The 16,565-nt window shown below is 47.8% G+C and overlaps 1 protein-coding gene across 1 annotated transcript in view; it reads left to right on the top strand.

Annotated features, from left to right (window-relative positions):
• Positions 1-10,536: 10,536 nt before the first annotated feature.
• Positions 10,537-16,565, top strand: part of LOC112959401 (unconventional myosin-X-like) — a 74,858-nt gene continuing 68,829 nt past the window's right edge. Inside the window, exons 1-2 of the mRNA XM_026053422.1 lie at positions 10,537-10,567; positions 13,208-13,306. Coding sequence (XP_025909207.1) covers positions 10,538-10,567; positions 13,208-13,306 — 129 coding nt within the window. The 5' untranslated portion in view covers position 10,537. The remainder of the gene's footprint in view (positions 10,568-13,207; positions 13,307-16,565) is intronic.

Genomic DNA, 16,565 nt, shown 5'->3' with positions numbered 1-16,565 from the left:
CTTGCTTTAGCAGGCTCCCATCCTGTGCTCACAGCAGTCAGATACCACGCTGAGAGACGTGCTAAGTGTCTGGGGTTAGATGGGAATGCTGCAGGTCTTCACAGATACCCTGGTTCCTCCCTCTGTGTGGTGGAAACCAAAGAAGTTTTTAATCTTTGAAGTTTATCTATGATAAGTGACTTGATGGTTGAGGGTCGACATCCTTATCATCTTGGCTCTGGATAGGAAGGGGGATGGTTTTGGCCAGTGGTGCCAGCTTGACACTGCTGAAGGGCTTCCCATGGCCTTCCAGCCGTGGGGAGCTGGCAGGCTGCTCGCTGCTCGCCCCTTCCCTGATGTGTCCGGGGGGAGCCTCCAACCTTAGAGATGGAGGGATGAGAAAGTCTTTGTCCTCCGCAAGTGGCAGCGCCCAGAAATGTAGCGGTAGAGGGTCTTGTGTGCAGGGTATGTCACAGCTGTGATGGAGGGTGCCCGTTCTTCTGCAGGGTGTGCTAAGCAGCAGTGTGTCGAGCTGGTCTGGGCTCTGCCGGCTCCGTTCCTGGCTTCCGCGGTGAGCCCTGTGCCCAGACTGGGAGGAGGGGCCCTGGGGCCATGGCTGCGGTGATGGATGAGAGTTTCCCTGCGAGCCTGGAGTGTGGGCAGGATGTGGGGTGACACAGAGGATGTGACTCGCTCGGCAGATCCCCCTGAGGAACAGGAATGCCGAGGCCAGGGTTAAAGGAGACGCTGCTCCCATCCCACCCCTTTCAGCTCTCCCGTTGGAGTGACCGGCTGGCACAGCCCCACGGCCAGTCCAGACTGAGCAGCAGCCTCCGCTGGATTGCGGGCGCCATCCCCTTTCTGCTCCTGTGCCGCTGGCCTACAAATGCTGGCATTGCAAGGCTTTAACAGTTTTCCTCATTGCTTTTCTGATAAAAGGATAAGCTTTTCATCTGTGTTTTAAAATAATCCCCAAGTCCTTAAGCATTCTGATGAGGGAGAGAAGGGCAGGGGATCCTGTGCTGCATGGCCATGGTGCTCTGTGCCAGCCTCATCTTCATGTATCATCCTCATCCTCCCCGGCACGGCCTGCCTCTTGCTCATGGCTGGACGTGGCTGCCGTGGAGGTGACAGGGGAGCCCCGTTTCCTGAGGACATGTCACAACTGGGCAAGCATCCGAACCACCTTCTCAGCCCCAAGCTGAGGCATCATGGGGAGGGCAAGCACCTGGCTCTGCAGATGTGGTGGCTGCTCTGTGTGGCGGTGGGAAGGCTCTGGTTACTCCATAGGGCTAGTTTGCAGGGTGGCCTTCCACTGGCCATGTGCTGCTTTGCTTTGTATGCTGCCCTTCAGGCCTTTGATGGTTCTTTACCCTTGGCATTGACTCATACACATAAATCTTTAGGAGCAAAATAAATGAGATATGAGTAAGAAGCACTGAAGATGCATCTTTGCAACCTTTATTCTTGGTGCAGTTACTGCCCCTCCAAGCTGGAACAACGTTGTGCTCAGGGTGCTGCCGCTGGGGTTTCTCTCTGTGGTAGCTGTGGGACTGCTGTGATTTTTGGTTGCATGTGCTGGTCTTGCCTGCTTGGAGCTCTCTGAAGCTACGCTGTAATGCTCATCTCGCTGGCTCGCTCAAGGATGAGTCTCCCTGGGGAGCGCAGCTTATCATAGGCGAGGAGGGCTCATATGTGACATCCTGGATTAAGTTTCTCAATAGCCTTGTTTGCCTTCCCCACGCTCCCGCCGGTTCAGAGAAGGTGGAGTTCCTGTGAGAGAAGGGAGTGTGGCCGGATGTCCCGGAGAATCCTTCCAGCATCTCTTTCCGTTCCAGACGCTCTTGTCTGGAATGAGGGAAATGGTTCAGCTGATTTAGGTGACATTGACTGTGAGTGACATGCTGTCTTTCCAGATAACAGTGAGCCGAGTGCCCATGTGTTAACAAATGTTGGCTTTGGAAATGCCGTCTTGGAAAGAAATGGTAGATAGGGGCTGCTCCACCAAGGGTTCCCGCCAAGCTTCTTCCCTCCCCTGAGCAGCACATGCTTTGTTGACTTTCCCTGAAAGCCTCCACTTAGCTTAGCAAGAATATTTGACCTCTTAGAAAAGAGGATCTCAAGAGATTGGGAAAAGAAAGAGAAATGCTGACCATTGCATGCATGCTGAGTCTGTGTGCTTGAGGGTCACTGAGTGAACACCAAGCAAAACTGTTTAATCAGTTTGTGTAGTGCAGTTTAAGAGAAGTGTCACTGACCTTGAAGATCTCTGTGGTGCTGGGGTAGTTCCCACACACAGAATCCTCCATCTCCCCAAACCCTTCAGAGCAATAAGCAGCTAGAGGGAGGGAGAAGTGACCCTTTCTCCTGTTCTGGAGCAGCAGTTGCAAGAAGAAAGCTCTTGCACCAAAGGTGACAGGGAAAAGTGTCTGTGGAAGAGAAGGAGTCCTGTTCTCTTTGCCCTTAGGGTGCTCGTCTGGAGCCAGGCTTCCTTGAGCTGTGCCCTTGTCACATCCTATAAGCGTGTGACACTGGGTGGCTCAGTTGTGGGACAGGAGCCTCCACATGAAGCAGTGCCCTATCTTTGCTGGCCCGCCTGCGGCTGCCCTCTCACCACCTTCAAAACCACCTTGTACAACTCTGGGTTCACTTCTTGCCTCACTATTTTTTTCTTCCACATAATAATTGCAAAAAATGCACAATTTCTCATTTCCCATTTTACTTTATGGAAAATGTGTGAGCTATTTAAATGTGATCATTAAGACTGAAACTGCTGGCCTGTGAGTCAGGGAGTTGATTTGCAAGTTTCCCTCAGCTGTGCTATTCTGTCTCCTCATTTCCATCCAAGATTGCCTACTGCTCCGTAGTGTCTAGAGCTGCGGCCCAGGAAACGTGCCTGTGAACCCTGTTGCGCCTCAGTAGCTGGGGAAGGCATGTTGGAGGGGAAGTTCTGCAAACCATCCTGGGTTTTCACATCACCCAATTCTCTTGGAAGAGTCCTGGACACATTGCAGGCGGTGAATTGGAGTCAAAGCTCAAACCAGCTAATAAAAGGCCACTAAATAGAGCGGGTAACAGTTGCACATGCCTGTTCTCGCTGCAGCTAGGACCCAAGGTGTGCTCCTCTGTGCATCCCCTCCCCAGGCCCCTGTTTGGGGGACGATGGCAGAGAAGAGCAAGCTGGAGATGAGAGGAGCGGCAGCAAGAGTCTCCTGACAGCTCCAGGCCCCTCATCCTGTAGCCTTCCATCCACATCTCGCTCCTGTGGCTCCTGGCGTCGTTACATCTGCTGCTGCCACTGCACCGGACACAAGCCAAGTTGGCTGTTCCTTGGCTGAGACTTTGACCCACCTAGACTCTCTCAAGTGAAGGGTCTCTCTGCCTTGCGCTGTTTGGCACCATGTTCAATGGATTCTTGGGTGCCATCATTACAATTGCAGTAATTAACATAGCAAATAAACCACTGACATTGACTCTCTTAAATGGCTGATCCCTATCTTTTATGAGAAGGTATGAATTCAGGCTTGGGGCTATGGCCAGAGCTGTGTAGACACCCATTTATTAAAGAGGTTCTTTTTACTCAGGTATTAAGCCAAAAAGCGAGATTTAGCTGAATCACATTTTCTGGAAAACTTCTTAGGTAGAAGATATTTTGGACGAACAGTTCTTGCGAAGCAGAAAAAAAAGTGGGACCCGAGAATGGATGTAGCTGCCAGACAAATTCACTTTAAAAATGAAACAGGATTTATTTTAAAGCATGGTTGTGTAACCACTTGAAGAAACTGCAAAAAGCAGGGGATCCTCCAGAAATATCTTCTCTCTCTGCAGGAAATGATTCCTCAGCACCAGGTAGCTTCTGCGTTGCTACCACAGCAGTGGTTTCAGTGCTGCTGGCAGTGCAGCCTCCGCAGCAAGGTTAGCAAGGAGGGGTTAGGTGAGTACTTAAGTGATTTATGCAGAGACTGGGATGAGGTTTGCAACCCATGCTGGACCACATGCTGCCCTGAGCCCTCTGCTATCAGTGTCTGGCGCTAGATAGGGCAGCCCAAGCTCTGGCAAATCTACATAATGACATTAGCATTTTCACAAGTATTTTTGCATTATAAGGAATCTTTCTGATGAGCAAGAGAGGCTGTTTCTTGGATTCTCTCTGAAGAGTTTTTTCCTCACACCCAAACTTCCTTACTCCTGTTCATCCATCCAAGATGTGCTTTTGTGGCAACTGTGTGTCCCAGGGGCCCTTCAGTCCTCCTTGGGTCTGTGGCTGCTCTGTTTGGCAGTGTCCCCTGCAGTCCCTGCAGGATTGGGGAATCCACATTGCTCTGATGGTCTCATCTTTGTGAGCAGTTACTCATCTACCAAACATTGGCATGTGCCAATGTTATCAGCACTGCTTTTGATTTTGGGTCCTTGGTGAAAATGCTAAGTAGCAGTGGCCCCTGTGTCTGCAGAGTTTTGTTAGAAACTCCTTCCCTCAGACATCATTTCTCCCATTCATAACATTTTTTTTCAAGCTCTCTTGCTGCTTTCTAACCCGTTTGCTCTTTATGGGCTGACTTTTATCAGATTACTGCTTCTCACATGGTAAATGCCATGAATGCCTATTACTGTTCTGTTTATCTCTCATGTTTGTAAGCTAATCAAAAAATGAAGAAGAAAAGGTCTGTTTGACTAGCCCCTTTCCACATGTTGACTGGCACTGGAGAATGATTAAGGCTGGATTATCTTTAAGTTGAAAAAGCTGAGGGCAAAAAAACTCTTTTATTTTCTCAGAGGGTTGTCAGACTCAATAACCTTTGGTTACTTGGTGTAATCCTGTTGTAGTCCTCATTTAGGGTCTGCCCTTTCAGTCTCTTGGAATTTCCTCAGCATTACCAGAATTATCAAAAATGAATATCCGCTGGTGCGAAACTTTATTGGACAGATCTCTGGGAAATCTTGGACCTGTTGATTTTGAAATGGTTTACATCCTTTCTACTTATTAATACATGGGAAAGCATTTCATCATGTCCTTGTGGTGCAAGAGGGGTACTTTCCAGGGATATTTATTCAACACTTCTGCATTTCTTCCATTGTTATTCACAATGCCGTCCTCCCCATCTAGTAACTGGATGGGTCTAGCAGCAGGACATCTTTATCGCCACTGACTTTAGAAGAGGAAATAGCGAAACATGGATTCTACTGCCTTTATTATTTCCCAACTTCTGATTTATGTGGGTTGCTTCCTCCTTTTCTGCCACTTTCACTCTTATTTCAAATCAGCTGAAAGTCCACCCCTATTCAGAGGCACTTTAGTTACTTCCTTTGAGGAGTTTGAGGGAAAGACAGGGAGGCTGATCAAATGCCAGGAAAACGTCACATGTGAAGAGATTGAAAAACCTGAGAATATTTTAGTAGTGAAATGATAAATAGGACAAGACATGATAAAAAAAGCAGAAAATAATGGATGAGACAGAGAAGATGGACTGGAATCTTCTGTTCCCCCACCTCAGACTGTGGGGAAAAAAAAAGGGATTTTCTGCTTCACTGGAATGAGACTGATTGATTAAAAGTGTACTTTCCATATAACGTGGGCTTTGATGGTAGAATGCCACATGGCAGGGAATTGCTGTAGTCAAGGATGTGGCAAGATGCAAAAAGGTAGTGTGACATCCCAATTAATACTTACTACAAATATTGAAGGAAAAGAACTGATTCAAGGCTCTCCTCTGAATTTTTTACCAAACGCAGCAGCATAGCGGCTGCTTGGAGGCAGGGTGCTGGCTGCTCTTTGGTTGGCTTCTGCGTCCTCGTGGTTTTCCAAGGCCTTCAGCTCTCTTTTGGAGGAGAGCATGTGTTCCCTAAACTAGAGACCAGCAATCCCTCCAGGAGCCTGTAACTCAGCTGTCCATCAGCCCTGCTTCAGCTGTGAAGCCTTGGCCAAATTTGAGAGGGGGAGGGACCTGTAAGGAAATCACCTTATGGTGGGTGAGGAGACTCAAGGTAAGGTCTAAGCTGCTTGAGGGGATGTCTTTTCACTTGTGTTTTCAGCAGTTAGCTGGTCAATGAAAGCTTTGCTGTGGTTAGGCAGGAATTTTGGTTGTGTCACGTTGTTTCCTTTCTGTCCAGTCTTCTACAAAGAAGATACGGGGGAAAAAAATGAAATTGCTGTGAGGTGCTGAGTGTGTCTAGGATCTGTAGGAATGCAGGCCTTGGGTTCTGTGACCTATGGAATGACTTGTTTTAATTGAAGTCTTAGATGGGGGGCCCTCCCCATCTCTAGGCCCTAGCCCTGCTCAGGGGGATAGCAGAGTATCTCAGAGTGAAGCCTGGAGAGCACTTGCTGTGAACCTTGGAAAGAGGCATGTCTGCTGCTTCCTCTGCTCTGTCGCCGTTCCTGTGTTGCTCTGATGGTCAAGGGGAGCCTTGAGGCATGTGGAAATGGCTGGAATCCATTCCCTCTGCTGTCATGGCAAGGAGCTGCTGTGGCTGCTGTAGGGGTAGATGCTCCTCTGAGTGGAGGAAGCGCTGCCTTTGAGGATGAGGCTGTTCCTGTGGGATATGTGAGGCAGGGAGATGTGCAGGGGAATGAAGGAGAAGAGGCTCTTGCACAGCCAGGCTGTGGGAGGAGAGGTGCAGAACAGATGGGAGGAGGAGGTGAAGGAGGGATGGGAATTGGTGCATGTACATCAGTGACCAGAAGTGACACGCTGCTCTTGGTTTAGCTCCTCTCCCTGCTGCTGGTGTGCTGTGGGTTTTGCTCCTTAATTAGTAAGGAACGGGACTGCTAATTGGCAGAACTCATCTGAGTCAGGGACTCAGCTGGGCTGCTTTGCTGGTGCTCAGCTCTGCCTGCCGTGCAGGCTCAAGGGGTCTGCCCGCGGGCAGGGGCTGCTGTGTTAGGGGTCTGCTCATCCTCCACAGGTGAAGCCACCCCTTCTAGGTCTGTAGTGTGTCACCCTTCTACTTTAGGAGAAGTAGCTGGGGAGGAGAAGGTTGGGTTTTGTTGCCTTGTTTGTGCTGTTCCTGTTGCAGGTCTCTGCAATTTTCCTGGCTGCTCTGTGTTGGTTGCTGACAGCTCAGCTGTTATTCTTTCCGTCCTGTCTCCACCTGTGGCCCCTGGAGTCCCTCTGCCCTTCCAGCAGCGGCTCAGGTGGCTCCTGCTGATCAGAGATGACCTAGGGACTGGCTGTGTGACTTCATTTCAGCCCAACCTCGGAAAAACAGCAAGGTTGCATCCTTTCCCTATGGATCTTGGGTGTCATAGGCCCCCCTCCCCAACAATTTTGCATCCATTAGCTGAGTCTCTCTATATCTGCCCTATCACTTATTCATGATCATCTAGATCAATCTGTTGAAAAGTGCATTTATTGAAACCTGACCCAGGCTTTGTTGGGATTGCGAGGGCCTTTCTAGCCCAACCTCTTCTGCGTGGCCTGCAACCACAAAGCCCATTGAGGCCATGAAGAAAGCTGGCTTAGTGCAGTGCTGCTGCTGAGCCTAGGAGCATATGGATGTATGAGGAGGAGAAATACGAGGTTTGGATTCTTAACTCGGGTGCCCTGAACAGCCCCAGCGTGGCAAGGGGACGGTGGTGTGTATCTAAGCAGTATATACAGCTGAGAAGTCCTGCTTCTGAGGCACAAAGAAGTGATTTTGATCCAGCCCCACAATGCAAGGGCTCTGTTGCTGAAACTTCCCTGCCTCTTGCAGAAAGGCCGTAGCAGAGGGCTGGGAGTGTTACCCAAACCCAGGCACCGCAAGGGCCTCCCACCATATTTTACTGCAAGTAGCTCTGAAGGCCAAGAGAGACAAGCCTAGTCAGAAATAACAAGAGGGGAAAAATGGCCAGTTACATGTGTATTTCATACCTGATGACTGTCTTTCAACCAAGAGCCCTTTTCCCCTCGGAATAACTCCTGGAAAAGTGATGCTTCCATCCCAGCTGTAGCCCCTGCCGGATGTGTTGCTGCTGGGACTTGTGCAGGTTTGTGCATGAGGAGGGATGGGGCAAGGTAGAGAGGCGGCACTGCTGTCTGTCTGCCCAGAGCCTGCACAGCAGGGACAGCTTGTTCTCACACCTGAGAAGTGGGTTTCCAGAAGAGAAGAGCTCCCAGGTGATGGAAGTTAAGGTTGGAGGACAGCCCAGGCTACACCAGTCTCAGGAGAGCAGGGTAGGACTTGTTGAACTTGTTTCTTAGGTCCAGTATCGTTGCAGAGCGGTGGCTTGCTGATGGTCATTCTCTGAATGTGTTTCCTGCCCCTCACAGTGCTTTCCAAGCCCATGAGAGTTGCTGGCCTGAAGTGGTTGGGGAAGGGGAGAGTATTTCCATGCAGGGCCACATGGACCGGTGAAGGCACCATCAGGGACCGAGCCATGGGTTTTGTCCTCTGACACTTAGCCTGCCTTTAGCAGCAGGACAGCAGATGAGGAAGGTCCACTTGTTAGTGGCTACGGGCTCTGTGTTAGTGCCTGGATGTTGTGCTGCTGCAGACAATGTTGTGCACTGTTTGTTCACGTTCGAGCCCTTTCCTAGTCGTGCAGCATGTGAGATCTGCCTTTGCCTTTCCGTGCTAACAGTCTGCTGCGGGGCAGATGCAAGCATGTGGATGCAAGAGACCTCCTGCCATCAATCACTCTGCAAAAGACACAGAAAGCAAAAGAGAACTGCAGCTTCATTTGATTTCCTGATATTATGGTTGTCAGGAAATTTTATTTTTTCCATGTATAGGACCCCAAAGTGGCAGGTGTTATGCAGACAGAGAAAAATGACATTCTAGCATTTCTTGTCCAAGATGGTAAGACAAGAGAGAGTGAGGGTGAGGCAGAACATATGAAATGCTGTTCTTGGTATGCCAGCAACTTTATTTTCTAAATTATAACTCCCCGTTCCGGGATCAGTTTTCAGGATTGTGCTTTGCTGTGTGTTTTGTGGTAAGACCAGTTCATGGGCAGATTGTCATTGAGGCCATGGGAATTATGATTCTGGTCTCTGAGCGCTGACTTGACATCCAAGTGACCTACTGTATGGACGGGAACTTGGGTACATTACTACATTTTTTTTTTTTCAGTAACTGCTGCTACTCCATTAAAAAAAAATGCTCTTGCTTAAAGAAGGAAGTGGTTGGGAAAAATCTATTCCCCTTATATAAGGAGCTCAAATTAATTATACCATCTGTTTTTAACTGGATTTATTCAATTGAAAGCAATTACGCAAAACTCTTACTCTGCTGTTCTTAGCTGTTTTCTAAGGTGGCAAATCAAGGAGTGCTTGTTGCTTCACCTTGCCAAATTGTTTTGTCTCTGGATGCAGGTGAGAATTTCTGTATCCTGGAGGTCCTTTCTCCTTGTGGGAGGAAAGCCAGGCTTTCCAGTCATCTGTGCTGCCTGCAGGAGCCCGGACCTAGGAAAGAGGCGGGTTGCTGTCCAGTTTCCCTGCCCTGGTTTGTCCCCAGGAAGTTCAGACTTGCTGCCTGGCAGTTCCTGGAAGTTTTCTGCTCAATTTAATCCTTTCAACAGATCAATGAAATGTATGGTGCTGGGGGAGAGGGCAGTGATGTGAGGGCTGTCTCTTTGGTGTTGCCATCTGTTCCTGTGTTCAGTCAAGACTCCTTGGGGAATTTCAGGTTTAGAAGAAAGAGCTGATGAAAGGAGAGGCCCTAAAGCAAACTCTGTCTTTCAGGAAATGGGGTCTATGTTGGGCAGAAGTTAAAATAATGATGTGCTCTGTGGTTCCTATTCTGACTATCTCAGCACAATGTTCCTTTTGGAATAGTGTGGATGCATGCAGATTTTGGACTGTGCAGAGGCAGTTGTTGTTGTAAAAACATATTGCATTGAAGTAAACTGAAGAGGAGTTTGTGCAGCTGAGCCTGGGATTTCTGCCCTGTTGCCTTGTGCTCTTTGGCGGAACATAGGAGCATCTGCCTTAAGCGTGTGGGGTATGGTGCAATACTGTGTGAAAGAGCTGGGGCTCCTTCTGCTTTTGAGAGTACTCTTGCACGTGGACTCCTGCTGGGAAAGGAGACTCGGTCAGTCTGGACTTCCTGATTATTTCTATGTGCAATATTTATCTGAAATACCAAAGGGATCTTGTGCCATCAGCTCTCCTTCCCTCCAGGCTCGCTTCTGGCCCCAGGAGGGGAAGGGGTGTGTGACAGGGACCCCCTGCCCTCACTCCTCTGAGCAGCCCATGCTGTCCTTGCTGACATGCCCGTGTGCCCATGTGCATGTCCTGGCCTCCAGCACGAGGAGAGCATGGGGAGCTCAGCTCCCCATCAAACCACACTTTCCTGCAGTCTCCCCTCCATCTCCTTGTGGGTTATTGCTGTTTGAAAGCACTGAAAAGCACTCTTGGGGGTTAGTGTTATAGTAAGAACATTAGAAAAGGTTTCCTTTCGTTCTCCTGTCTGTTGGGAACTCCAGGAAAGACTTAAGTTTCTGATGCTGGCTCTTCTCCCCCGATCCTGTGCTGGAAGATGCCTGCAACGTGTCAGTGAGAACGGCATAAAGCTCTGCTAACACATGTTGCTCTTCACATATTTGTGCAGAGTTGTCAGAGTGTGATTTGGAAAATGGATGATTTCTAAGCAGCAAGGTCTTACCCAGGTGAGTTGAGATGCTTTTATTCAAGCATCAAGAGTTTCAAAAAAAAAAAAATGCCCGTGAATGTCGGGAAGACCTCTAGTGTGCTTCCTCAAATTAGGTATTCAGCTCACTGCTTAGTGGCAGCCTGGGAGCTTGAATCTGTGTCCTTAACCAAATGTTTCTTTCTACTGCAATCACTCACTGTCCGTGAGGGCTGAGCCGCGTGCATCCTCTTTGCATGTGGGTGGTGGCTGTGTGCGCTCGTGCTATTCATTCGCTTGGTGAAGAGAAATTAATTTGACTGAAAACTAGAGGAGAGCTATGCAGCACAGCAGGATTGATGTAGGCTTCTTTTTTCTTTTTTTTTTTTCCTTTATTTTTAATAAATGTCATGAAAATCAATTCCTTTCCTGAGAGGACTGAAGTTTGGCAAAGAGATATATTTTCTGTTTCTAAGGGTAATCTTGGGTATTAAAGTAGCAAGAAGTAGTTAAAACATTAAAAATAGAATTGGTGTGCCACATTATGTGATATAATATGGGAACGATACTGCATTTCCTCAAACATGGTGAGCCCTGTAAACACTAAGCTAATGGTGCTGAAGGGATTAAGAGGGTGGGAAGGGGCTTTATAATCCATATCTTAGGGATAGGAAACAACATAGGAAGAAAGTAGGCTCGGGAATCAATGAAAAATAGGATGGCTTTCATGTTGTTCGGTGGTTCAGCACTTTAGCCTTTTTGACTCCCTCTGTAAGCAGAGTTGGTATGACTTCTACGGGGGGATGCGGGGCAGGTTGGCTTGCAGTGCTCTAAGTGCAGTTTGCGTTGCCCGTAGTTCCACGTAACTCGCCCCTTCCCGTGGCAGGTGACAGCAGCGCGGGATCACAGCGGGGCCGCTTGGCCCGTCGGTCCCACAGGGCTGCTGTTTGGTGCCAGAGGGGCTGCCGGCCCATGGAGGGTGGCTCTCGTGCAGCACTGGGCTGAGGAGGAGGCAGGACTCGTCTTGTGAGCCAGGCTTCCTCCCCAGCCCATCCCGTGTTAGCGCTTGAGGATCTGCAGCTCCCGTCCGTATGTTTAAGAAGACACTATCTGTGCATGAGTGAACTGCTGCAGCTTGAGACCACAGTGCACCAGGAGGAGGGTCTGTGGTCACCTGGCAAGTGTCTGAGACATGCTTCTGACCTCCAGCTTGTGTTTTTCTTCAATTTCTTCTTCCTTTCTGGCTTGGTAGAGTTTAAGCAGAGGTGAATGGTGGTTCTCAGCTGGGAATGTGCTGCCTGCTGTCCTATTTGTCCTGCAGTTGTGGTGCTGGGGAGGTCTGACCTATGCAGCCTGGCCCAGAGCTTCCCCATGGTCATTGGTGGAAGGACCAAACTCCATTAGCCTTTGCTCCCACTGGAGGATGCAGATTGGCTGAGTGTAGGAATGTGCTAAAATCACTTTGGTCTGTGTGACCTCTTTAATTAATTTTTCCAAATAGCCAGGTAAAATTTAAGAATACATACATGGTGATAGAGGTGTCCTGGTGCAGCAGCACATAGCTGAGTAGCATGACTACATCCATCTGCTGACCTCGCCATGTTTTGAAATGACTAGAAAGTTCTTGAATGAATTCACACATTTTTTTTCCCCTATCTCTCATGCCCAGTTGCCATCCGTTAAAACTGTGTTTTGAGCCTCTGTTGCTTTGTCCCAGGGTTCTTATCCGCAAGCTATTTCAAATGCTAAGTTAATGGTAACTCTTAAATCTGTTTCTTGATTGCAGATTCATGTAATGCGTAGAACCTGACCTCTGCAATACGCTTTGCAGCTGGGATTTGTTTGATATGGTGAAATGCCAAACTTTGATTTCTGTTCACGTCTTTCTCTTTTGCTCTGAATCTTCCCCCCGGCACAAATTTTTTCAGCAAAGTGCACTCATCCTTTTCCGTTTGACACAGCCTGTGCTTGCGTGTCAAGGTCTTGAAACACAAGGATGAGGATCATCCTCGGTTCAATGCAAATACATATATTACCAGAAATTGGCCCCGTGCTCGGGGTTGTCCTGGAAGGTATTGAGCAATTTAGGCTCTTGCAGTGTGTCAGACAATGTTCATACACCAGCTTCTGATACGAGAAAGCACTCAAGCCATGGCATTTACCCAAGGAGACCCTTGCAAGGGAGGCAGGCACACAAAGCTCTGTGAGGTCCACTTCACTTTTGCTGGTTATGTGTGGAAACGTTTTGACCTACAGTGATGCGTGGGTGTATGAAACCATAAACATGCCTTTTTTAATGTTTTTTTTTGGTTATTGCATGACTTGTGATGACTGGCTATTCTAAATTTGAAAATATTTGGACAATCTAACCCACTGCTCTGAGCATTTGTATCTTTCCATGACTCTGTCAACAAAAAACGTTGTTTCCTTAGCTCGTTCTCTGGTTAAAGTTAATTAAAAAATGCTTTTCTCTCTCTCTCATGTTATGTTTAAAAAGAAGAATGTTGAAACTGTTTTTCTGGAAAACATAGATGTGATTTCCTCAAACCTTTAAGCAGCTGTAGGTTGGAAGTAGCCTCTGAAGATGGCAGCTTCCTCCACCTGTCCTCAGGTGTTTTCATCCAGCGTGCTGCAGCTCTCATGGGCTCTAGTTCCTCTCCTGATGTTCTGTTATTTGCAGGGTGCCAGGGTATGGCTGCGGGAGCAGGACCAGCTGCAGCCATGCACCGTTGCCTCGTGTGCCGATGGAAACGTGCTCCTCACCTCAGACTATGGCAAGGTAAGTGAAATTCTGGACACGGGCTGCAACCTCAAACAAAAAGGTCCAAGGTGACTGCCTTGGTCTTGCATGAGTTTCGTGTTGAAAGGAGATTTATTAATTGAAACTCTGCTCTTTCTGCCTGAAAGGTGATCTGGCTGTGTCACAGACTGTGCCAAAAGTCTAACACAGGTGACAAGGGAAAGGTGTTATTTCTTCATCTGTATTACAGAAATTCAAATGATATTTTTTCAACCTCTTACCTGGTGACAGGGGAAGGGGAATTAGGACTGGGTGGAGGCACGAGTCTAACCAGGAGTTGAGTTTTGGGTGTTTCCTCTATTAAATCTTAAGGTCAGAAGGAATCACTGGGCTAAAGGAGCATGTGCTTTATGGTTTGTGCAGGAAAAGCACATGATGATCACTGAAGGGCTTTGCTCAGTGCCATCTATAGCAGTTCTTCTGTGTCCTTCTCATTTTCCTTCTCCACTGCTTGATGATGGTAAGAGGGTTTGACTTTCTTATCTCAGATGAAAAAAGAGATGAAAACATCTGCATTTTGTTTAGCTTGGGTAGTTGGTTCTTCTTCTTAGCCTCCCTAAATCTGGAGTCCCCGTGTTCATTCTGGCCCAGTGCTGGGGCAAGATGCCCAGTCTTATGCTTGAGGGATTTTGCCATTTATCTTCTGTAGGAATCATTTTCTTTTTGGTGCACAAATGAGTAGGTATGTTCAGTTCTTTGCATAGTTTTCTTTAAAAAATGCATTGTCTCTTTGGGTCGTTCATTTTCTTCCCTTCGCTTTTAAGCTGCCCGGGCAGTTCCAGTCAAATGCAAGAGGGACTAGAAGACTCACAAGTACTAAATTCTTATAATTTTTTTCTGCTGTCTTCCAATGTGTTTTCAAAAAAAAAAAAAAAAAAATCCCCAAGTTCTTCCTCTCAGCTGTAACATAAACTTTTTTTTTTAACATTGTAGAACCATCAGAGAGACCTTAAAGGCTGCAACTGTATGAAAAAGATCAGTAGTAGGTTTTTGCTTCCCTAGAAACACCTTGAGCCACAAATCTTTCAGAAATTTGATTTCCTGGGAGCAAAGTAAGAACTGACTTTTATGAAACACAAGAGATTGGAAGCTGCCTTCTATACAGATGCTCTAGGCATGAACAGAGCTCAGATACTGGATGGGACCTTTGCTCATGTGCTCGAGGTTACACTAGTGGAGGATTTGGAGATCAGAAGAAATATTTTTCCTCCTGCTTTGTCTGATTGGCAAGTCCCATTTTGATACAGTCTGTGGCTTGTCTGCTCATCGTGCTTCATTTAAATCCTGGCCAGTGGAGGTGTTTGGAGGAAATCTTGGTCATTTTTGCTCTCAGTGAGCTACATCTGAGATTAAAATCAATTCATTAAGAAGGAGAAACAAGAAATCTTTGGGCATATTGTGAGGTATCCCTGAGGTCTCTGATAGCTTGTCTGTAGTTTGAAGATTGCAAATTCTTGTTGCTTTTTTTTTCCCAAATCAATAAAGATTGCTTATTGATGCCTGTCTTTCTGCCTAAATATCAGCTGTTGGTGGGGAAAAGGGGCATTTTCGAGGTCTTGCTGAGGGACCAGTTCACCTGTGTGCTCTCGCTTGCTTCAGCCAAGATGGGCCAGGTTAGTTGGCTAGCTACTGAGGCCAGGCTGTCTCACCTTACCTGGGCAGCGGGTGGGGTGATGCTCCTCTGAACTATCCTGCCCGAAGGGTGGAGGGATTGCTGTGCCTGGTCATGCTGGTATCTCCAAAAGCTCCATGCTCCTCAAAACCCCTTTTAATGAAAAGATGAGTAGAACTGCATCCGATTAGAAGAAGAAATACTAAACTACTAAACTAAACTAAAAACATTTCACGTATCTGTCTCCAAACCCCTGATGCTTCCTGCAACCTGTTTGTGATATGGAGAGAGGAAACCTGTCCCTGTCTTGGAGGACAGGTCAAAAGTCAACCCTTTCCCAGTGTCATGGAAGTCCTGAAATATCTCCCATGTGTCATGTGTGGTTCCTGCCCAAATCCTAACGGGGCTGGAGGCTGCAGCCTCCACCTGAGGAAGGCTGAGCTGCTGGTGGGGGGAGATGGGCAAGGGCAGTGGGCGAACTGCCCAGATAAGCAAATCCCAGGTCTAGGCCAGGGTGTCCGTTTGGCATCCAGTTCACTTCTCTTCAAGAATATGTTCCATGTGCAGTGCTCCTGGGTGGAGGATGCCAGTCACACCTTTTTACCCACCTTTGCTGCAGTCCTGCCAGAGCAACATTTAATTCTCCAGATAAGGACTAGATACTTTTTCAGGTAGGAGAGTGGCTGAGTAACTCGAATTAGGAGGCTCAAGACAGATGCTGGTCTAGTCTCCACCCATCACATATTCTCTTATTTAAGATCATTTTGCGCTTTCTGAGGGTCCCACATTCTCCTGTGCTGTCTGCAAGAGCGAATGCACAAGCTTGGACTGTCACACAGGTTTTTTTTTGTATGTAGTGAACTCTTGGCACAGGTGCTGCTAACCACCCAGTGTCTCTCCCATCCTTTGTCCACTCAGCTCTTTTTTTTTTCCCTAGACATTTTCTTAATGTTTCTCTTCTGGCCCAAATGGCCACAAGTGCTGACAGTGCAGTGGTAAATGAGTAATTGCAAGGAAGATATAAGGAAAGATCATATCATACCATTATGGACTTGTCCTTTTCCAAAATTTGTCCAGGTCAGCAGAGAAGAGCCGCAGGGAGGTTTGCTGCCTCATGGTTTGAAGATGCTCTAATGGTTTTGCTGCTGACAGAGTCCCATCTATGGCGTGTATTTGCAGCTTGATCTCTGTTATGAGTTTAGCTCCCCTTCTCCTTCCCTGCTTGCCCAGTTCTCCTGTGGGAGCACCTGGGGCACCTGCTCCAAGAAAAGGAGAGTGTGGAGAGATGTGGGTTTTGGACCACACTTGCAGAGGGCAGATGCTTCCTGCTGGCAGAGGTACCTCTGTGGCACCCAAGAGCAGAAGTGGTGCAGAGAATGCCAGGCAGCTGGAGAAGACTGGAGAGACCCTGAATATTGGAGTTGGCTTCATTTGACCCTGTTCATTTAACTATAACTACTTGAGATGAAAGCAGTGTGTCTGCCACGGCTAGTCAGGGGTGTAAGTGGATGCGGAGGGCAAAATGTCCATGTGGAAGTAGGAAAAAAATGAGTAGTGACTGTGTGTTTTTGGAAGCCCCCTGTCTATTGAGGTCTGCCTGTGGGGCAGTCTCCAGGAGGGGAAGCC

The sequence above is a fragment of the Nothoprocta perdicaria genome, unplaced genomic scaffold (genome assembly GCF_003342845.1).
Source record: "Nothoprocta perdicaria isolate Ctin4 unplaced genomic scaffold, notPer1 scaffold_0, whole genome shotgun sequence".
NCBI classification, from domain to species: domain Eukaryota; kingdom Metazoa; phylum Chordata; class Aves; order Tinamiformes; family Tinamidae; genus Nothoprocta; species Nothoprocta perdicaria.
Note: the sequence above shows the minus strand (reverse complement) of the source record. Positions and strands in the feature narration are given on the sequence as shown.